This window comes from Bombina bombina, chromosome 5, assembly GCF_027579735.1.
Source record: "Bombina bombina isolate aBomBom1 chromosome 5, aBomBom1.pri, whole genome shotgun sequence".
Classification (NCBI taxonomy): Eukaryota; Metazoa; Chordata; class Amphibia; order Anura; family Bombinatoridae; genus Bombina; species Bombina bombina.
Window position 1 is genome coordinate 167,195,346 of NC_069503.1, and position 24,256 is coordinate 167,219,601.

The 24,256-nt window shown below is 40.9% G+C and overlaps 1 protein-coding gene across 1 annotated transcript in view; it reads left to right on the forward strand.

Annotated features, from left to right (window-relative positions):
• Positions 1-24,256, forward strand: part of DLEC1 (DLEC1 cilia and flagella associated protein) — a 275,413-nt gene that overhangs the window by 243,076 nt on the left and 8,081 nt on the right. Inside the window, 1 exon segment of the mRNA XM_053715663.1 lies at positions 11,608-11,761. Within this exon segment, the coding sequence (XP_053571638.1) occupies positions 11,608-11,761 (154 nt within the window).

Consider the following 24,256-nt stretch of genomic DNA (forward strand, 5'->3'; position numbering starts at 1 on the left):
CTTTGAGACGAGACCTTCTTGTTCAAGGTCCGTTCGAACATCCGAATCTGGTCTCACTCCAACTGACTGCTTGGAGATTGAACGCTTGATCTTATCAAAGCGAGGGTTCTCAGATTCTGTCATTGATACTCTTGTTCAGGCCAGAAAGCCTGTAACTAGAAAAATTTACCACAAAATATGGAAAAAATATATCTGTTGGTGTGAATCTAAAGGATTCCCTTGGGACAAGGTAAAAATTCCTAAGATTCTATCCTTTCTTCAAGAAGGTTTAGAGAAAGGATTATCTGCTAGTTCCTTGAAGGGACAGATTTCTGCCTTGTCTGTGTTACTTCACAAAAAGCTGGCAGCTGTGCCAGATGTTCAAGCCTTTGTTCAGGCTCTGGTTAGAATCAAGCCTGTTTACAAACCTTTGACTCCTCCTTGGAGTCTCAATTTAGTTCTTTCAGTTCTTCAGGGGGTTCCGTTTGAACCCTTACATTCCGTTGATATTAAGTTATTATCTTGGAAAGTTTTGTTTTTGGTTGCAATTTCTTCTGCTAGAAGAGTTTCAGAATTATCTGCTCTGCAGTGTTCTCCTCCTTATCTGGTGTTCCATGCAGATAAGGTGGTTTTACGTACTAAACCTGGTTTTCTTCCGAAAGTTGTTTCTAACAAAAACATTAACCAGGAGATAGTCGTGCCTTCTTTGTGTCCGAATCCAGTTTCAAAGAAGGAACGTTTGTTGCACAATTTGGATGTTGTTCGTGCTTTAAAATTCTATTTAGATGCTACAAAGGATTTTAGACAAACATCTTCCTTGTTTGTTGTTTATTCTGGTAAAAGGAGAGGTCAAAAAGCAACTTCTACCTCTCTCTCTTTTTGGATTAAAAGCATCATCAGATTGGCTTATGAGACTGCCGGACGGCAGCCTCCTGAAAGAATCACAGCTCATTCCACTAGGGCTGTGGCTTCCACATGGGCCTTCAAGAACGAGGCTTCTGTTGATCAGATATGTAAGGCAGCGACTTGGTCTTCACTGCACACTTTTACTAAATTTTACAAGTTTGATACTTTTGCTTCTTCTGAGGCTATTTTTGGGAGAAAGGTTTTGCAAGCCGTGGTGCCTTCCATCTAGGTGACCTGATTTGCTCCCTCCCTTCATCCGTGTCCTAAAGCTTTGGTATTGGTTCCCACAAGTAAGGATGACGCCGTGGACCGGACACACCTATGTTGGAGAAAACAGAATTTATGTTTACCTGATAAATTACTTTCTCCAACGGTGTGTCCGGTCCACGGCCCGCCCTGGTTTTTTAATCAGGTCTGATAATTTATTTTCTTTAACTACAGTCACCACGGTATCATATGGTTTCTCCTATGCAAATATTCCTCCTTTACGTCGGTCGAATGACTGGGGAAGGCGGAGCCTAGGAGGGATCATGTGACCAGCTTTGCTGGGCTCTTTGCCATTTCCTGTTGGGGAGGAGAATATCCCACAAGTAAGGATGACGCCGTGGACCGGACACACCGTTGGAGAAAGTAATTTATCAGGTAAACATAAATTCTGTTTTTAATCTAACGAAATTAATTAACTCTTATTAAATAAATTATTCCTATTTAAAGCTAAATACTTACCTGTAAAAAAAATCCTAATATAGCTACAATATAAATTATAATTACATTGTAGCTATTTTAGGATTAATATTTATATTACAGGTAACTTTGTAATTATTTTAACCAGGTACAATAGCTATTAAATAGTTAAGAACTATTTAATAGTTACCTAGTTAAAATAATAACAAAATTACCTGTAAAATAAGTCCTAACCTAAGTTATAATTAAACCTAACACTACCCTATCAATAAATTAATTAAATAAAATACCTACAATTACCTACAATAAAACCTAACACTACACTATCAATAAATAAATTAAATACAATTTCTACAAATAACTACAATTACATAAACTAACTAAAGTACAAAAAATAAAAAAGAACTAAGTTACAAAAAATAAAAAAATATTTACAAACATAAGAAAAATATTACAACAATTTTAAACTAATTACACCTACTCTAAGCCCCCTAATAAAATAACAAAGACCCCCAAAATAAAAAAATTCCCTACCCTATTCTAAATTAATAAATTTAAAAGCTCTTTTACCTTACCAGCCCTGAACAGGGCCCTTTGCGGGGCATGCCCCAAGAAAATCAGCTCTTTTGCCTGTAAAAAAAACCATACAATACCCACCCCCAACATTACAACCCACCACCCACACAACCCTAATCTAACCCAAACCCCCCTTAAATAAACCTAACACTAAGCCCCTGAAGATCTTCCTACCTTGTCTTCACCATCCAGGTATCACCGATCCGTCCTGGCATCCGGTGCTGAAGAGGTCCAGAAGAGGCTCCAAAGTCTTCCTCCTATCCGGCAAGAAGAGGACATCCGGACCGGCAAACATCTTCTCCAAGCGGCATCTTCGATCTTCTTCCATCCGGTGCGGAGCGGGTCCATCTTGAAGCAGCCGACGCGGATCCATCCTCTTCTTCCGGCGTCTCCCGACGAATGACGGTTCCTTTAAGGGACGTCATCCAAGATGGCGTCCCTCGAATTCCGATTGGCTGATAGTATTCTATCAGCCAATCGGAATTAAGGTAGGAATATTCTGATTGGCTGATGGAATCAGCCAATCAGAATCAAGTTCAATCCGATTGGCTGATCCAATCAGCCAATCAGATTGAGCTCGCATTCTATTGGCTGTTCCGATCAGCCAATAGAATGCGAGCTCAATCTGATTGGCTGATTGGATCAGCCAATAGGATTGAACTTTATTCTGATTGGCTGATTCCATCAGCCAATCAGAATATTCCTACCTTAATTCCGATTGGCTGATAGAATACTATCAGCCAATCGGAATTCGAGGGACGCCATCTTGGATGACGTCCCTTAAAGGAACCGTCATTCGTCGGGAGACGCCGGAAGAAGAGGATGGATCCGCGTCGGCTGCTTCAAGATGGACCCGCTCCGCACCGGATGGAAGAAGATCGAAGATGCCGCTTGGAGAAGATGTTTGCCGGTCCGGATGTCCTCTTCTTGCCGGATAGGAGGAAGACTTTGGAGCCTCTTCTGGACCTCTTCAGCACCGGATGCCAGGACGGATCGGTGATACCTGGATGGTGAAGACAAGGTAGGAAGATCTTCAGGGGCTTAGTGTTAGGTTTATTTAAGGGGGGTTTGGGTTAGATTAGGGGTATGTGGGTGGTGGGTTGTAATGTTGGGGGGGGGTATTGTATGTTTTCTCCTGTTAAGTGTAGTCAGTCCACGGGTCATCATTACTTATGGGATATTAACTCCTCCCCAACAGGAAGTGCAAGAGGATCACCCAAGCAGAGCTGCTATATAGCTCCTCCCCTCTACGTCACACCCAGTCATTCTCTTGCACCCAACTAATAGATAGGATGTGTGAGAGGACTGTGGTGATTAAACTTAGTTTTTTATATCTTCAATCAAAAGTTTGTTATTTTAAACGACACCGGAGTGTGTTGTTTCCTTCTCAGGCAGAATTTGAAGAATAATCTACCTAAGTTTTTGTATATGATCTTAGCGGACGTAACTAAGATCTGTTTGCTGTTCTCGGCCATTCTGAGGAGTAAGGTAACTTCAGATCAGGGGACAGCGGGCAGGTTCACCTGCAAAGAGGTATGTTGCAGTATATTATTTTCTAAGGAATGGAATTGACTTTGAAAATACTGGTAATACCGATATAATGTAAGTACAGCCTTAAATGCAGTAGTAGCAACTGGTATCAGGCTGACATGTATATATGTTTACACTTAAGTATTTCTGGGGAATGGCACTTCACTGGGAAAATACTGTATGCATATAACTTTTAGCCTAACTTGCAGTGTGAGCGACTAGCAGCAGGCTTTTTAATGACATTTCATATATTAGATTTTAAACGTTTACTGGCATGTTAAATCGTTTAATTATCTGAGGTACTTGGTGAAAATTGTTTTGGGCTTTATTTTCCACATGGCTGTCGTTGTTTTAAATTAAAACAGTTTACTGAGCTTCCCTCACTGTTGTAGTGTGAGTGGGAGGGGCCTATTTTGGCGCTTTTACTACGCATCAGAAATTCAGTAACAGTCTGTCTTTTTCTCCCTGCATGATCCAGGACGTCTCCACAGAGCTCAGGGGTCTTCAAAACTAGTTTTGAGGGAGGTAATCACTCACAGCAGACCTGTGAGACTGTGCTTGACTGTGATAAAAACGCTTATATTGTCAATTGTTATACGTTTTTTTTCTGATATTAAGGGTTAATCATCCATTGCTAATCTGTGCAATCCTTTGCTAAATTTGGTTTATATAACTAATCCGGTTCATTGTTATTCAACTGTGACAGTTTTTGTGTGCTTCTTAAAGGCACAGTAACGTTTTTTACATATTGCTTGTAAATTTTGTTGAAAAGTATTTCCAAGCTTGCTAGTCTAATTGCTAGTTTGTTTAAACATGTCTGACACAGAGGAAACTCTTTGTGCAATATGTTCAAAAGCCAAGGTGGAGCCCAATAGAAATTTATGTACTAATTGCATTGATGCTACTTTAAATAAAAGTCAATCTGTACATGTTAAGCAACATTCACCAGACAACGAGGGGGAAGTTATGCCGACTAACTTGCCTCACGTGTCAGTACCTGCATCTCCCGCTCAGGAGGTGTGTGATATTGTAACGCCAAGTACATCAGGGCGGCCATTACAAATCACTTTACAAGACATGGCTAATGTTATGACTGAAGTTTTGTCTAAATTGCCAGAACTTAGAGGTAAACGAGATCACTCTGGGATGAGAACAGAGTATACTGATAATGCTAGGGCCATGTCTGATACTGCGTCACAATATGCAGAGCATGAGGACGGAGAGCTTCATTCTGCGGGTGACGGATCTGATCCAAATAAATTGGATTCAGACATTTCAAATTTTAAGTTTAACTGGAAAACCTCCGTGTATTGCTAGGGGAGGTGTTAGCGGCTCTGAATGATTGTAACACAGTTGCAATCCCAGAGAAAATGTGTAGGTTGGATAAATATTTTGCGGTACCGACAAGTACTGACGTTTTTCCTATACCTAAAAGACTTACTGAAATTATTACTAAGGAGTGGGACAGACCCGGTGTGCCTTTCTCACCCCCTCCTATATTCAGAAAAATGTTTCCAATAGACGCCCCCACACGGGACTTATGGCAAACGGTCCCTAAGGTGGAGGGAGCAGTTTCTACTTTAGCTAAGCGTACCACTATCCCGGTGGAGGATAGCTGTGCCTTTTCAGATCCAATGGATAAAAAGTTAGAGGGTTACCTTAAGAAAATGTTTGTTCAACAAGGTTTTATATTACAACCCCTTGCATGCATTGCGCCTGTCACGGCTGCGGCAGCATTTTGGTTTGAGTCTCTGGAAGACACCCTTGACTCAGCGACATTAGATGAGATTTCACTTAAGCTTAAAACCCTTAAGCTAGCTAATTCATTTATTTCTGATGCCGTAGTACATTTAACTAAACTTACGGCTAAGAATTCCGGATTCGCCATTCAGGCACGCAGAGCGCTGTGGCTAAAATCCTGGTCAGCTGATGTAACTTCTAAATCGAAACTACTTAACATACCTTTCAAGGGGCAGACTTTATTCGGGCCCGGTTTGAAAGAAATTATCGCTGATATTACGGGAGGTAAAGGCCATGCCCTGCCTCAAGACAGAGCCAAACCCAGGGCTAGACAGTCTAATTTTCGTGCCTTTCGTAATTTCAAGGCAGGAGCAGCTTCAACTTCCTCTGCTCCAAAACAGGAAGGAGCTGTTGCTCGCTACAGACAAGGCTGGAAACCTAACCAGGCCTGGAACAAGGGCAAGCAGGCCAGAAAGCCTGCTGCTGCCCCTAAGACAGCATGAAGTGAGGGCCCCCGATCCGATAACGGATCTGGTGGGGGGCAGACTCTCTCTCTTCGCCCAGGCTTGGGCAAGAGATGTCCAGGATCCCTGGGCGTTGGAGATCATATCTCAGGGATATCTTCTGGACTTCAAAGCTTCTCCTCCACAAGGGAGATTTCACCTTTCAAGGTTGTCAACAAACCAGATAAAGAAAGAGGCGTTTCTAGCTGTGTACAAGACCTTTTACTAATGGGAGTGATCCATCCAGTTCCGCGGTCGGAACACGGACAAGGGTTTTACTCAAATCTGTTTGTGGTTCCCAAAAAAGAGGGAACCTTCAGACCAATATTGGATTTAAAGATCCTAAACAAATTCCTAAGAGTTCCATCATTCAAGATGGAAACTATTCGGACAATCTTACCCATGATCCAAAGAGGTCAGTACATGACCACAGTGGATTTAAAGGATGCTTACCTTCACATACCGATTCACAGAGAACATTACCGGTATCTAAGGTTTGCCTTCCTAGACAAGCATTACCAGTTTGTAGCTCTTCCCTTCGGGTTGGCTACGGCTCCAAGAATCTTTACAAAAGTTCTGGGCTCTCTTCTGGCGGTACTAAGACCGCGAGGAATTTCGGTAGCCCCGTACCTAGACGACATTCTGATACAAGCGTCAAGCTTTCAAACTGCCAAGTCTCATACAGAGTTAGTACTGGCATTTCTAAGATCTCATGGGTGGAAAGTAAACGAGGAGAAGAGTTCTCTCTTACCACTCACAAGAGTTCCCTTTTTGGGGACTCTTATAGATTCTGTAGAAATGAAAATTTACCTGACAGAGGACAGGTTAACAAAGCTTCTAAATGCTTGCCGTGCCCTTCATTCCATTCAACACCCGTCAGTGGCTCAATGCATGGAGGTAATCGGCTTAATGGTAGCGGCAATGGACATAGTTCCTTTTGCACGCCTGCACCTCAGACCGCTGCAATTGTGCATGCTAAGTCAGTGGAATGGGGATTACTCAGATTTGTCCCCTACGCTGAATCTGGATCAGGAGACCAGAGATTCTCTTCTATGGTGGCTTTCTCGGCCACATCTGTCCAGGGGGATGCCCTTCAGCAGGCCAGACTGGACAATTGTAACTACAGACGCCAGCCTTCTAGGTTGGGGCGCTGTCTGGAATTCCCTGAAGGCTCAGGGATCATGGACTCAAGAGGAGAGTCTCCTTCCAATAAACATTCTGGAATTGAGAGCAGTTCTCAATGCCCTTCTGGCTTGGCCTCAGTTAGCAACTCTGAGGTTTATCAGGTTTCAGTCGGACAACATCACGACTGTGGCTTACATCAACCATCAGGGAGGGACAAGAAGTTCCTTAGCGATGATGGAAGTATCAAAGATAATTCGCTGGGCAGAGTCTCACTCTTGCCACCTGTCAGCGATCCACATTCCAGGAGTGGACAACTGGGAGGCGGATTTCCTAAGTCGCCAGACTTTTCATCCGGGGGAGTGGGAACTTCATCCGGAGGTCTTTGCCCAAATACTTTGACGTTGGGGCAAACCAGATATGGATCTCATGGCGTCTCGCCGGAACGCCAAGCTTCCTTGTTACGGGTCCAGGTCCAGGGACCCGGGAGCGGTACTGATAGATGCCTTGACAGCACCTTGGACCTTCAGGATGGCTTATGTGTTTCCACCCTTCCCGATGCTTCCTCGTTTGATTGCCAGGATCAAACAGGAGAAAGCATCAGTGATTCTAATAGCGCCTGCGTGGCCACGCAGGACCTGGTATGCAGATCTAGTGGACATGTCATCCTGTCCACCTTGGTCTCTGCCTCTGAGACAGGACCTTCTAATTCAGGGTCCTTTCAAACATCAAAATCTAATTTCTCTGAAGCTGACTGCATGGAAATTGAACGCTTAATTTTATCAAAGCGTGGATTTTCGGAGCCAGTAATTGATACCTTAATACAGGCTAGGAAACCTGTTACCAGGAAAATTTACCATAAGATATGGCGTAAATACTTACACTGGTGCGAATCCAAGGGTTACTCATGGAGTAAGGTTAGGATTCCTAGGATATTGTCTTTTCTACAAGAAGGTTTAGAAAAGGGTTTATCTGCTAGTTCGTTAAAGGGACAGATCTCAGCTCTTTCCATCCTTTTACACAAGCGTCTGTCAGAAGTTCCAGACGTTCAGGCTTTTTGTCAGGCTTTGGCCAGGATTAAGCCTGTGTTTAAATCTGTTGCTCCGCCGTGGAGCTTAAACTTAGTTCTTAACGTTTTACAGGGTGTTCCGTTTGAACCCCTTCACTCCATTGATATCAAGCTGTTATCTTGGAAAGTTCTGTTTTTAATGGCTATTTCCTCGGCTCGTAGAGTCTCTGAATTATCAGCCTTACATTGTGATTCTCCGTATCTGATTTTTCATTCAGATAAGGTAGTTCTGCGTACTAAACCTGGGTTCTTGCCTAAGGTAGTCACTAACAAGAATATCAATCAAGAGATTGTTGTTCCATCATTGTGTCCTAACCCTTCTTCAAAGAAGGAACGACTTCTGCACAATCTAGATGTAGTCCGTGCCCTGAAATTTTATTTACAGGCAACTAAAGATTTTCGACAAACTTCTTCCCTGTTTGTCGTTTATTCTGGACAGAGGAGAGGTCAAAAAGCATCTGCTACCTCTCTATCCTTTTGGCTTCGTAGCATAATACGTTTAGCCTATGAGACTGCTGGACAGCAACCTCCTGAAAGGATTACAGCTCATTCTACTAGAGCTGTGGCTTCCACTTGGGCCTTTAAGAACGAGGCCTCTGTTGAACAGATTTGCAAGGCTGCAACTTGGTCTTCTCTTCATACTTTTTCCAAATTTTACAAATTTGACACTTTTGCTTCTTCGGAGGCTGCTTTTGGGAGAAAGGTTCTTCAGGCACTGTTTCCTTCCGTATAGAGATCCTGCCTGTCCCTCCCGTCATCCGTGTACTTAGCTTTGGTATTGGTATCCCATAAGTAATGATGACCCGTGGACTGACTACACTTAACAGGAGAAAACATAATTTATGCTTACCTGATAAATTCCTTTCTCCTGCAGTGTAGTCAGTCCACGGCCCGCCCTGTTTTTTAAGGCAGGTCTAAATTTTTAAATTATACTCCAGTCACCACTGCACCCTATAGTTTCTCCTTTCTCGTTTGGTTCTCGGTCGAATGACTGGGTGTGACGTAGAGGGGAGGAGCTATATAGCAGCTCTGCTTGGGTGATCCTCTTGCACTTCCTGTTGGGGAGGAGTTAATATCCCATAAGTAATGATGACCCATGGACTGACTACACTACAGGAGAAAGGAATTTATCAGGTATGCATAAATTATGTTTTTTTTTACAGGCAAAAGTGCTGATTTTCTTGGGGCATGCCCCGCAAAGGGCCCTGTTCAGGGCTGGTAAGGTAAAAGAGCTTTTAACTCTATTAATTTAGAATAGGGTAGGGAATTTTTTTATTTTGGGGGTCTTTGTTATTTTATTAGGGGGCTTAGAGTAGGTGTAATTAGTTTAAAATTGTTGTAATATTTTTCTTATGTTTGTAAATATTTTTTTATTTTTTGTAACTTAGTTCTTTTTTATTTTTGGTACTTTAGTTAGTTTATGCAATTGTAGTTATTTGTAGCAATTGTATTTAATTTATTTATTGATAGTATAGTGTTAGGTTTAATTGTAACTTAGGTTAGGATTTATTTTACAGGTAATTTTGTTATTATTTTAACTAGGTAACTATTAAATAGTTCTTAACTATTTAATAGCTATTGTACCTGGTTAAAATAATTACCAAGTTGCCTGTAAAATAAATATTAATCCTAAAATAGCTACAATATAATTATAATTTATATTGTAGCTATATTAGGATGTATTTTACAGGTAAGTATTTAGCTTTAAATAGGAATAATTTATTTAATAAGAGTTAATTAATTTCGTTAGATTTAAATTATATTTAAGTTAGGGGGGTGTTAGTGTTAGGGTTAGACTTAGCTTTAGGGGTTAATCCATTTATTATAGTAGCGATGAGCTCCGGTCGTCAGATTAGGGGTTAATAATTGAAGTTAGGTGTCGGCGATGTTAGGGAGGGCAGATTAGGGGTTAATACTATTTATGATAGGGTTAGTGAGGCGGATTAGGGGTTAATAACTTTATTATAGTAGCGCTCAGGTCCGCTCGGCAGATTAGGGGTTAATTATTGTAAGTAGCTGGTGGCGACGTTGTGGGGGGCAGGTTAGGGGTTAATAAATATAATATAGGGGTCGGCGGTGTTAGGGGCAGCAGATTAGGGGTACATAGGGATAATGTAAGTTGCGGCGGTTTACGGAGCGGAAGATTAGGGGTTAATAATATAATGCAGGGGTCAGCGATAGCGGGGGCGGCAGATTAGGGGTTAATAAGTGTAAGGGTAGGGGTGTTTAGACTCGGGGTACATGTTAGAGTGTTAGGTGCAGACGTAGGAAGTGTTTCCCCATAGGAAACAATGGGGCTGCGTTAGGAGCTGAACGCTGCTTTTTTGCAGGTGTTAGGTTTTTTTTCAGCTCAAACAGCCCCATTGTTTCCTATGGGAGAATCGTGCACGAGCACGTTTTTGAGGCTGGCCGCGTCCGTAAGCAACTCTGGTATCGAGAGTTGCATTTGCGGTAAAAATGCTCTACGCTCCTTTTTTGGAGCCTAACGCAGCATTTTTTTGAACTCTCGATACCAGAGTTAATTTTATGGTGCGGCCAGAAAAAAGCCTGCGGAGCGTTAACAGCCCATCTACCGCCAAACTCCAAATCTAGGCCTAAGAGACCTACACTTGTTTTCTTATGGGTGCCCTATGATTGTCTAACATTACTGAACTCTGAACCCGCATTCACTCCTCATATGCAAGTACTTAGCAAATCCTGCCGTGCACACCTATGCAACATTTCAAGAATTTGCTCTTTCCTTAACCAAGAGACTATAAAATACTAATTAATTTGCTTGTCCCGTATTGACTATTGCAACCTGCTTCTAACTGGCCTTTCCAAATCCTACCTCTCCCCCCTCCTATCTATCATCAATGCTTCAGCTAAACTCACTTAAATTGCTGCCCTATTCTGCCAGTCCCTACATTGGCTCCCCATACATTTTAGAATTTGAGAATATTAAGCCTAACCTAAAAAAGCACTGAGCAACCTCACTGCCAACTACATTTCCTCACTAATCTCCAAATACTCCTCACACCACCCTCTTCAATCAGCCTATGACCTACTTCTCTCCACAACTTCCCTCTCTCGCCTTCAGGACTTCTCACATGTTGCTATTATCCTCTGGAAATTTCTACCCTGCTCCGTAAGATTGTCTTTTAATATTGTATAGTTTCAGGCACTCTTTAAAACCTCACCTATGCCTTGTCCCCATGCTGCTACTACATTTAATGTGATACGTTACCCCAAACTCCCTCCCCTTAACCTCCTGTATTAAAGTGTTTTGTTTAGTCTGTTTTATGTTTGTGTTTTCTACCTTGTATCTTTATCACTATATACCCTACTTATGTATCCAGTGTTACAGAATTTGGTGGGAGTACACAAATAAATATAATGTTTTGTGTATCCAGACTGGTTTTGTACCATAGTAATCAGGCTGATTGGGATGCTACTTCTGCACGGCTGATGTGTCTTTAGCTTGGCATTTAGACAAATCCTTTTCTTATCTGTTTGCAGCACGTGCCCCTTCAAGCATACATCACAGTCCCGGTCTTACAGCTGTCCTGCCAGACTGTTGACTTTGGTACTTGCTTTGTGGGACAAACCAAATCCCAAGAGGTCTGCTTGTTGAATAAAAGTGGATCAAGAAGCTATTGGATGGCATTGCTGGGTACGTATCACTTTACAGTATTTAAATAGACATTGCAATAAAAAGGAAATCAAGGACCATTAAATACAATATAATTGCATAACCTGCAGATGCATAATAAAAAGACAACGCAATAGCACTTTAAAAACAAATATTCTAAAACTCTGCCCCTGTATCATATGACCACCATCACCCAATATCAGATTTATAGGTATAAACTAAACCCTTGCACATGCTCAGTAGGAGCTGGTTTCTCAGAAAGTGTGCATATTATGAAGACTGCACATTTTGATAATGGAAGTGAATTGGAAAGTGTTTTTTTAATTGTTTTATCTGAGTCATGCAAGTTTAATATTGAATTTAGTGTCCCTTTAAAACAGCTTTTACATCTTATTTCTTTCTAATGGCACGGTGAGTCCACAGATCATCTAATTACTATTGGGATATTCACCTCCTGGCCAGCAGGATGCGGCAAAGAGCACCATAGCAAAGCTGTTAAATTTCACCTCCCTTCCCTCCAACCCCAGTCATGCTCTTTGCCTACGTTAGATTAAGGAAGTGGTAAAGTTAGGTGCTGGAAAGATTCTTCAATCAAGATTTTATTATTTTATTTGCAGTACTAGTATGTGCTGTTTCTTTCATGTAATTGGCAAGAGTCCATGAGCTAGTGACATATGGGATATATACAATCCTAACAGGAGGGGCAAAGTTTCCCAAACCTCAAAATGCCTATAAATACACCCCTCACCACACCCACAATTCAGTTTTACAAACTTTGCCTCCTATGGAGGTGGTGAAGTAAGTTTGTGCTAAGATTTCTACGTTGATATGCGCTTCTCAGCATTGTTGAAGCCCGATTCCTCTCAGAGTACAGCGAATGTCAGAGGGACGTGAAGGGAGTATCACTTATTGAATACGATGATTTCCCTAACGGGGCTCTATTTCATGGGTTCTCTGTTATCGGTCGTAGAGATTCATCTCCTACCTCCCTTTTCAGATCGAAGATATACTCTCAATTTACCATTACCTCTACTAATAACTGTTTTAGTACTGGTTTGGCTATCTGCTATATGTGGATGGGTGTCTTTTGGTAAGTATGTTTTTTATTACTTAAGGCACCCCAGCTATGCTTTGGCACTTTATGCATTTATATAAAGTTCTAAATATATGTATTGTACTTATATTTGCCATGAGTCAGGTTCATGTATTTCCTTCTGCAGACTGTCAGTTTCATATTTGGGGAATATAAACATCTTTTAAAAATGAAATTTATTTCTTCCCTGGGGTTTAGTCTTTTTTTGCAGTTGACTACTTCTTACAAATTGCGGGCGGTATTAGGCCCGCGGGTGCGACAAATGCTAAACTTTATTGTGTCATTTTTGGCGCGAAAAAATACGTCTATGACGCAAGTTCGTCATTTCCGGCATCATACTTGAGCCGAGACCTTTCACACGGTTGCATCATTAGTGACGCGAGTGTGTCATTTCCGGTTATTTTTTGGCGCCAAAAAAGTTTAGTTACGTTGTGCGTCATTCTTGGCGCCAAATTTTTTCATTATTTCAATACCCCATTGCTGTTTGCCTCTTGATTTTTTCTCTATCAGAGGGCTATGCTATTTGCATTTTTTCCCATTCCTGAAACTGTCATATAAGGAAATAGATAATTTTGCTTTATATGTTGTTTTTACTCTTTTTTTTGCAAGATGTCTCACTTTGACCCTGTCTCAGAAGCTTCTGCTGGAACATTGCTGCTTGACATCGGTTCTACCAAAGATAAGTGCAAAGATAAGTGCATTTGTTGTAAAGTTGTAGAAATTATATCGCCGAATGTCATTGTAATAGTTGTTTTGATAAACTTTTACATGCAGATAATGTGTCCATCAGTAATAGTACATTGCCAGTTGCAGTTCCTTTAACTTCTAATGTGCATAATATACCTGTAAATTTTAAAGAATTTGTTTCTGATACTATTCTGAAAACTTTGTCTGCATTTCCACCTTCAAATAAATGTAATAGGTCTTTTAAAACTTCTCATTTAGTTGATGAAATTTCAAATGACCAACATTATGATAATTTATCCTCTTCTGATAAGGATCTATCTGATTCAGAAGATCCTCCTCAGACATTTACACTGACAAATCTACTTATTTATTTAAAATTGAGTATATGCATTCTTTATTAAAGAAGTGTTAATTACTTTGGATATTGAGGTAACCAATCCTCTTGACGTTCAGTCTAATAAAGTTTAAATGCTGTTTTTAAACCTCCTGTGGTTTCTCCAGGAGTTTTTTTCCTATTCCTGAGGCTATTTCTGATATAATTCTAAGGAATGGAATAAGCCAGTTACTTCTTTTATTCCTTTTTTAATGTTTAAAAAAATTGTATCCTTTGCCAGCAAAATTTATAGAGTTTTGGGAAAAGATCCCCAAAATTGATGGGGCTATTTCTACTCTTACTTAACGTACTACTATTCCTATGGAAGATAGTACTTCCTTTAAGGATCCTTTAGATAGGAAGCTTGAATCTTATCTAAGGAAGGCCTATTTATATTCAGGTCATCTTCTCAGACCTGCAATTTCTTTGGCTGATGTTGTGGCTGCATCAACTTTCTGGTTGGAGAATTTAGCGCAACAAGAATTGGATTCTGACATATCTAGCATTATTTGTTTACTGCAACATGCTAATCATTTTATTTGTGATGTTCGATCCATGTCTTTAGCTTTATTAGCTAGAAGAGCTTTGTGGCTTAAATCTTGGAATGCTGATATGATATCTAAATCTAGTTTACTATCTCTTTCTTTCCAAGGTAATAATTTATTTGGTTCTCAGTTGGATTCTATTATTTCAACTGTTACTGGGGGAAAGGGAGTTTTTCTGCCTCAGGATATAAAACCTAAGGGTAAATCTAAGGCTTCTAACCATTTTCGTTCCTTTCGTCAGAATAAGGAACACAAAACTCTATCCTCCCCCCAAGGAATCTGCCTCCAATTGGAAACCTTCCTCAAATTGGAATAAATCCAAGCCTTTTAGGAAACCAAAGTCAGCCCCTAAGTCCGCATGAAGGTGCGGCCCTCATTCCAGTTCAGCTGGTAGGGGGCAGATTAAGGTTTTTCAAGGATATTTGGATAAAATCTGTTCAAAATCAATGGATTCAGAGCATTGTCTCTCAAGGGTATCGAATAGGATTCAGAGTAAGACCTCCTGTGAGAAGATTTTTTTCTCTCACGTATCCCAGTAAATACAGTAAAAGCTTAGGATTTCCTGAAGTGTGTTTCAGACCTCGAGTCTTCAGGGGTAATCATGCCAGTTCCTCTTCTGGAACAAGGTTTGGGGTTTTATTCAAATCTATTCATTGTACCAAAGAAGGAAAATTTATTCAGACCAGTTCTGGATCTGAAAATTTTGAATCATTATGTTAGAGTACCAACTTTCAAGATGGTGACTATAAGGACTATTCTGCCTTTTGTTCAGCGAGAACATTATATGTCCACAATAGACTTGCAGGATGCATACCTTCATATTCCGATTCCTCAAGAACATTTTCAGTTTCTGAGATTCTCTTTTCTAGACAAGCATTACCAATTTGTTGCTCTTCCATTTGGCCTAGCAACCGCTCCAAGAATCTTTTCAAAGGTTCAGGGTGTCCTATTCTCTGTAATCAGTATTACGGTGTTTCCTTATTTGGACGATATCTTGGTACTAGCTCAATCTTTACGTACTGCAGAATCTCACACAAATCAACTAGTGTTGTTTCTTCGGAAACATGGTTGGAGGATCAATTTACCAAAAAGTTTCTTGATTCCTCAGACAAGGATCACCTTTTTAGGCTTCCAGATAGATTCAGTGTCCATGACTCTGTCTCTAACAGACAAGAGACGTTTATAATTGGTTGCAGCCTGCCGGCACCTTCAGTCTCAGTCATTCCCTTCAGTGGCTATGTGCATGGAAGTTTTAGGTCTCATGACTGCTGCATCGGACGCGATCCCCTTTGCTCGTTTTCACATGAGATCTCTTCAGCTTTGTATGCTGAATCAATGGTGCAGGGATTATACAAAAATATCACAATTAAATATCCTTAAATCCCAATGTACGACACTCTCTGACATGGTGGATAGATCACCATAGTTTAGTTCAAGGGGCTTCTTTTGTTTGGCCAACCTGGACTGTGTTCACAACAGATGCGAGTCTTTCAGGTTGGGGAGCTGTTTGAGGATCTCTGACAGCACAAGGGGTTTGGAAATCTCAAGAGGCGAGATTTCCAATAAATATTTTAGAACTCCCTGCAATTCTCAGAGCTCTTCAGTTTTGGCCTCTGTTAAGAGAGAACCGTTCATTTGTTTTCAGACAGACATTATCACAACAGTGGCATATGTCAATCGTCAGGGTGGGACTCACAGTCCCCAAGCTATGAAAGAAGTATCTCAAATACTTGTTTGGGCGGAATCCAGCTCCTGTCTAATCTCTGCGGTGCATATCCCAGGTGTAGACAATTGGGAAGCGGATTATCTCAACCGCCAGACTTTACATCCAGGGGAGTGGTCTCTCCATCCAGATGTTTTTTTCTCAGATTGTTCAGATGTGGGGTCTTCCAGAGATAGATCTCATGACCTCTTATCTAAACAAGAAACTTCCCAGATACCTGTCCAGGTCCAGGGATGTTCAGGCGGAAGCAGTGGATGCACTGTCACTTCCTTGGTGTTATCATCCTGCTTATATCTTCCCGCCTTTAGTTCTCCTTCCAAGAGTGTTTTTCAAAATCATCATGGAACAATCATTTGTGTTGCTGATAGTGCCAGCATGGCCACACAGGTTTTGGTATGCGGATCTGGTTCGGATGTCCAGTTGCCCGCCTTGGCCACTTCCGTTACGGCCAAATCTACTATCTCAAGGTTCATTTTTTCATCAGGATCTCAAATCATTAAATTTGAAGGTATGGAAATTGAATGCTTAGTACTAAGTCATAGAGGTTTCTCTGACTCAGTGATTGATACTACGTTACAAGCTCGTAAATCTGTTTCTAGAAAGATTTATTATAGAGTTTGGAAGACTTACATTTCATGGTGTTCTTCTCATAAATTCTCCTGGCATTTTTTTATAATTCCTAGAATTTTACAGTTTTTTCAGGATGGTTTGGATAAAGGTTTTGTCTGCAAGTTCCTTGAAAGGACAAATCTCCACTCTTTTTGTTTTATTTCACAGAAAGATTGCTATACTTCCTGATATACACTGTTTTGTACAGGCTTTAGTTCGTATTAAGCCTGTCAATCAATTTCTCCTCCTTGGAGTCTTAATTTGGTTCTGAAGGCTTTACAGGCTCCTCCATTTGAGCCTATGCATTCTTTGGACATTAAACTACTTTCTTGGAAAGTGTTGTTCCTTTTGGCTATCTCTTCTGCTAGAAGAGTTTCTGAGCTATCTGCTCTTTTTTGTGAATCTCCTTTTCTGATTTTTCATCAGGATAAGGCGGTTTTGCGGACTTCATTAGATTTTTTCCTTAAGGTTGTGAATTCTAACAACATTAGTAGAGAAATTGTTGTCCCTTCCTTGTGTCCTAATCCTAAGAATCCTTTGGAAAGATCCTTACATTCTTTGGATGTGGTGAGAGCTTTGAAATATTTTGTTGAAGGTATTTAAGATTTCAGAAAGACTTCTAGTCTATTTGTTATATTTTTTGGTCCTAGGAAAGGTCAGAAGGCCTCTGCTATTTCCTTGGCCTCTTGGTTAAAGCTTTTGATTCTTAAAGCTTATTTGGAGTCGGGTCAAGCCCCGCCTCAGAGAATTATAGCTCATTCTACTAGATCAGTCTCCACTTCGTGGGCTTTTAAGAATGAAGCTTCAGTTGATCAGATTGGCAAAGCAGCGACTTGGTCCTCTTTGCATACATTTACTAAATTCTACCATTTTTATGTATTTGCTTCTTCGGAAGCAGTTTTTGGTAGAAAAGTTCTTCAGGCAGCTGTTTCAGTTTGATTCTTCTGCTTTTGATTTAAGTTTTTTCTTTCAAAAATGAAAATAAACTTATTTTTTGGGGTTGTGGATTAATTTTTTCAGCGGTATATGGCTGTTTTTATTTTATTCCCTCCCTCTCTAGTGACTCTTGAGTGGAAGTCTCCACATCTTGGGTATTGATATCCCATATGTCACTAGCTCATGGACTCTTGCCAATTACATTAAAGAAAACATAATTTATGTAAGAACTTACCTGATAAATTCATTTCTTTCATATTCGCAAGAGTCCATGAGGCCCACCCTTTTTATGGTGGTTATGATTTTTTGTATAAAGCACAATTATTTCCAAATTTCCTTTGTTGATGCTTTCTACTCCTTTCTTTATCACCCCACTGCTTGGCTATTTGTTAAACTGAATTGTGGGTGTGGTGAGGGGTGTATTTATAGGCATTCTGAGGTTTGGGAAACTTTGCCCCTCCTGGTAGGATTGTATATCCCATATGTCACTAGCTCATGGACTCTTGCCAATATGAAAGAAATTAATTTATCAGGTAAGTTCTTACATAAATTATGTTTTTTACTCCAGGGTGTAGCTGTAGTCCATTTCAGTCTCTTCAGTAGAGCATTGGTGGCTTTTAAGCAAAGGGAACTTGTGGGACTTAATTCTCACTGTGCCTCCCTCATATTTAAATAAAAGTTGCTGCCCTTTTTATTATTTTCCACAGGTCAAAGTGAGGGAAAGGACCTCTCCAAACCTAGTGAGCTGCCTTGCTGCCAGGCAGATTTATTGAGGTAAGTGCTAATTTATTTTTTTAAGCAGCTTTAAGGAAAAACATGGCACTTTACTATTTCCCTAACAGGGATATTTAATACATTACTCCTAGTGTTGTAAGGGGGATTATGTATGGCAGTATTGCAGGCAGTGGGGACTTGAGGAGAACTTGGCTCATTTTGGTGGTTTTATTAGGGCTTGTGTGAGGTAAAAATGTATCTGTTGCACACTTATTTTTTTCTCACTTCCTGTATATGGAGGAGGGATATCTGCATCTTAAAGTTTTTCAAATCAAACGGTTATTTGCTAGCCTGACATTTCTGAAACTGCTCCATTTTGAATTTAAGAATCAGTTATTTCGTTATCCTGCTAGGATAGGCACCTCAGCAAAGCTATTATTAAGACGTTTTTATTTCACATATCTTGAAAATTAAAGCAGTAACGTTTTTATTCAAAAAAATAAAGCAGTTTCTTTTTTGCATTGCATCAAAAATAAAGCAGTTTCTTTTTAAAATTTAAAGAGACAGTAACGTTTTTTTCTTTATTAAATTTGTTCATTATTTAATTATTTATATTTATTCTGTTAAGATGGACAAAGACTCTGTTGTAGATTACAGATGTCCTTTATGTTTGAATGCTAATATAACTAATATAACTACCAATTCCTTTTTGTTCCTCATGTGTTGAGAGAACTTAAAATTTTAAGGATAGACTTTTTGAGCCAATATTGTCTAAGATGGATGCTGTCCAGGATGCAAAATATGCCGCATTTATCCTCAGGTGTCCCAAATTTTAGTACCCATTAATTCAGTGCCCTGCGCTTCCTCTCAAGCTCCGGCTGGGGTCTCCTTGCAAGACATTGTTTATCTCATGTGTTACGGTTACCCTTAGTCTCGCTGAGAGATGGACCGCTTAGTAGCCTGGATTCCTATTGCTGAAGAGGGGATAAACTGCTTTCCATAGTATTCTATATGAGTCCCGCAAATGTAGAATAATCCCCCTTAGCTGTAGTACAGCTAGGATACCCTTCTGCCCACAAAAACGAGTCAACGCTGCGATTGAGGGACAACCAAGAACTGAGGACTGGGATGCCCAGCCTGCTTTTTATTTAGGTTACATGCACACAGGGAACTCCCAGGGGGGGAAGCATAAAATCCCCCATCACACATTTAGACAAAGCCCTTGGACAGGCCACCGCAGATAACAAGTACACACAAGAAAACAATTGAGTCCTTCTTATCACCTAGCAGTGAATGCTTATCACAAACTTAATTACAGTACACAATATGCTAGGAAACCTGCCTCAGAAAATAGTTTTCTCAAAACTGAACAGAGTTAACCCTTTATGAAATGATACTTGTTACAGTTTTCTTGGAGCCCTTCTTAGGCGCTGGCTTGGCTGGTTCAGGCATTGCTGCTGGGAAATAAGTTTCTTCACAACAAAATAACTAATGCTTCTGTAACATCATGTCTTCTGCAGTTTCTGATGCGTTGTCTGCTTTTCCTATGCTACAGGGAAAGCGCAAGAGGAAGTTTAAAGAATCAGTGCATAAGGTGTCTGACTCGGTCGTGGCTATTCCGAATATTTCCTCTCATAGATCTGATGGGGAGGATTCTTCGGTAGCATCTGAGGGTGAGATCTCAGATTCTGACAGTGTAATTCCTTCCTCTGATGCTGAAGTTGTATCCTTCAGGTTTAAGCTAGAGCACCTCCGTTTACTACTCAAGGAGGTTTTGGCTACTCTGGACGACTCTGACACTACTGTCGTTGTCAACCCTAAAAAATCTAGCAAACTTAACAAGTACTATGATGTACCTTCCATGCTGGAATGTTTTCCCGTACCAGATCGGCTACAGAAATTATTTTTAAGGAAGGGAGTAAGGTTTTTATCCTCCTATTTTTAAGAAGATGTTTCTCATTGATGACTCTATTAAAGAGTCTTGGCAAACGGTCCCCAAGGTGGAAGGGTCAATTTCCACTTTAGCTAAGAGAACCACTATTCCCATAGAGGATAGCTGTTCTTTTAAGGATCCTATAGATAAGAAACTGGAGGGTTTTCCTAAGAAAATGTATGTTCACCAGGGGTTACAATGGCAACCTGCGGTGTGTATTGCTACCATTTGTAGTGCTGCGGCATACTGGTTTGATGCACTGTCTGATTCCATTCAAACAGACACTCCCTTGAAGAGATCCAGGACAGGATCAAGGCTTTTAAATTGGCTAATTCTTTTATTTCTGATGCTTCCCTTAATAAGCAGAAGGGACTTTAGAGTAATTTTCGTTCCTTTTGAAACTTCAAGGGTAAACCTTCTTCTCCCTCTACAAAACAGGAACAGTCCAAACCTGCCTGGAGACCCAACCAATCTTGGAATAAGGCAAAGCAATCCAAGAAGTTCGCTAATGAATCAAAGTCAGCATGAAGGACCGGATCTTGTGGGGGGCAGACTTTCCTTTTTCGCTCAGGCTTGGGTTTGGGATGTTCAGGATCCTTGGGCAATAGACATCGTGTCCCAGGGATACAAACTAGAGTTCAAGACCTTTCCCCCAGGGGCAAATTTCTTCTCTCAAGATTATCTGTAGACCAGATCAAGAGAGGCGTTCTTACGTTGTGTTCGGGATCTATCCGAAATGGGATTGATAGTTCCTGTTCCAGTACAGGAGCAGGGTCTGGGATTTTACTCCAATCTGTTTGTGGTTCCCAAGAAAGAGGGGACCTTCAGACCAATCTTGGATCTCAAGAGTCTAAACAAATTCTTCAGAGTACCGTCCTTCAAAATGGAAACTATTCGTTCCATTCTTAATTTAGTTCAAGAGGGTCAATTTATGACAACAGTAGATTTAAAGGATGCGTACCTTCATGTTCCCATCCACAGGGATCATCACAAGTTTCTGAGATTTGCCTTTCTCCACAAACACTTTCAGTTTGTGGCTCTTCCCTTCGGACTTGCTACAGCTCCCAGAATTTTTTCAAAGGTTCTGGGATATCTGTTGGCAGTGCTCCGGTTACAGGGTATTGCAGTGGCGCCTTATCTGGACGACATTCTGGTTCAGGCCTAGTCCTTTCAACTAGCAATCTTCCACACGGAGATGCTTTTATCCTTCCTGCGTTCTCACGGTTGGAAGGTGAATCTGGAAAAGAGTTCCTTAATTCCATCTACAAGGGTAGTCTTCTTGGGAACCATAATAGATTCAGTTCTAATGAAGATATTTCTGACAGACGTCAGAAAATACAAGATTTTCGATTCTTGTCTGTCTCTTCAGTCCTCTCCTCACCCATCAGTGGCTCAATGTATGGAGGTAATAGGTCTGATGGTAGCCATGGATATTATTCCTTTTGCTCGTTTCCATCTCAGACCTCTGCAATTATGCATGCTCAGGCAGTGGAACAGGGATTATGCGGATCTGTCTCCGCAAATTAATTTGGATCAGATGACAATAGATTCTCTTCCTTGGTGATTGTCTCAGGAACAACAGACGCCAGCCTGATAGCTTGGGGAGCAGTCTGGGGCCTCCTAAGGGCTCAGGGGACATGGACTCAGGAAGAATCTGTTCTCCCCATAAACATTCTAAAGCTAAGAGTAATCTCCAATGCTCTTCTGGCCTGGCCTTTAGTTAGCTTCTGCCCAGTTTATCAGATTTCAGTCGGACATCACAACCTTAGTGGCTTACATAAACCATCAGGGTGGAACCATCAGGGTGCTTTGGCCATGAAAGAGGTGTCCAAGATTATTCAGTGGGCAGAGACCCACAACTGTTGTTTATCTGCGATCCAAATTTCAGGAGTGGACAATTGGGAAGTGGATTTTCTGAGCAGACAGACCTTTCACCCGGGAGAATGGGAATTACATCCAGAAGTGTTTTCCAACTTGATTCTCAAATGGGGACAGTCGGATCTAGATCTCATGGCATCTCGTCAGAATGCCAAGCTCCCAAGGTACGGGTCGAGGTCCAGGGACCCTCAGGCGGTTCTGATAGATGCTCTGACAGTTCCTTGGAACTTTAGTCTTGCATACCTATTTCCTCCGTTTGCTCTCCTTCCACGAGTCATTGTTCAAATCAAGCAACAGAGAGCATCAGTGATTCTCATTGCTCCGGCGTGGCCTCGCAGGATTTGGTATGCAGACCTAGTGGAGATGTCATCTCTCCCCCCTTGGAAGATTCCTCTATGGAAGGACCTTATACTTCAAGGGCCCTTCCTTCATCCAAATCTAGTTTCTCTGAAGCTGACTGCTTGGAGATTGAACGCTTAATTTTATCTAAGCGTGTTTTTTTCGGATTCGGTCATTGAGACCATGATTCAGGCTCGCAAGCCTGTTACCAGGAAAATTTACCATAAGATATGGCGAAAATATCTGTATTGGTGTGAGTCCAAAAGCTACTCTTGGAGTAGAGTTCGGATTCCTAGGATTTTATCTTTTCTCCAAGAAGGTTTGTCTAGATTTCTGCCTTGTCTATTTTGTTACATAAACATCTGGCAGAGGTTCCAGATGTTTAATCGTTCTGTCAGGCCGTGATCAGAATCAGGCCTGTGTTCAAACCTGTTACTGCTCCCTGGAGTCTTAATCTTGTGCTTAAGGTTCTTCAGCAGGCTCCGTTTGAGCCTATGCATTCCTTAGATATTAAGTTGTTATCTTGGAAGGTTTTGTTTCTTGTTGCTATTTCTGCTGCTCGTTGAGTATCTGAGCTCTCGGCTTTACAGTATGAGTCTCTGTACCTTATTTTTCATTCTGATAAAGTTGTTTTACGTACTAAATTAGGTTTTCTTCCTAAAGTAGTTTCAGATTGGAACATTAATCAGGAGATTGTTGTTCCTTCTTTATGCCCTAATCCTTCTTCTCATAAGGAACGTCTTCTGCACAACCTAGACGTGGTTTGTGCTCTGAAATTCTATTTACAGGCGACTAAGGATTTTCATCAGTCTTCTTCTCTGTTTGTAGTTTTCTCTGGGAAAGTAAGGAGCAGAAAGCTACGGCTACTTCTCTTTCTTTTTGGCTGAAGAGTATAATTTGCTTCGCCTATGAAACTGCTGGACAGCAGCCTCCTGAGAAGGTTACGGCTCATTCTACAAGGGCTGTTTCCTCTTTCTGGGCATTCAAAAATGAAGCTTCTGTGGGACAGATTTGCAAGGCTGCAACTTGGTCCTCTCTACACACTTTTTCAAAATTCTATAAGTTTGATACTTTTGCCTCGGCTGAGGCTTCCTTTGTGAGAAAGGTTCTTCAAGCAGTGGTGCCTTATGTTTAGGTTCCCTGTCTTGTCCCTCCCTTATCATCTGTGTCCTCTAGCTTGGGTATTGATTCCCAATAGTAATTAGATGATCTGTGGACTCACCGTGTCATTAGAAAGAAAATGAAATTTATGCTTACCTGATAAATGTTTTTATTTCTTGACACGGTGAGTCCACAGCCCGCCCTGTTTTTGATGACAGAGTATTTTTTTGTTATGTTATAAACCTCAGGCACCTCTGCACCTTGTTGCTTCCTTTCTTTCCTTTACTTTGCTCAAATGACTAGAGTTGGAGGGAAGGGAGGTGATTTTTTAACAGCTTTGCTGTGGTGCTCTTTGCCGCCTCCTGCTGGCCAGGAGGTGAATATCCCAATAGTAATTAGATGATCTGTCAACTCACCATGTCAAGAGAAATAAATTTATCAGGTAAGCAGAAATTTAGTTTTTTAGGCATCATATTCATTAACATTGTTAAATACTTCCCTGGCATGTGTATAACTGAACATTTTTCTATGGGCTGCCCGCATTTAACATCAGCGGATTGTGCAAAGGCTACCCCCCTGCTTGCC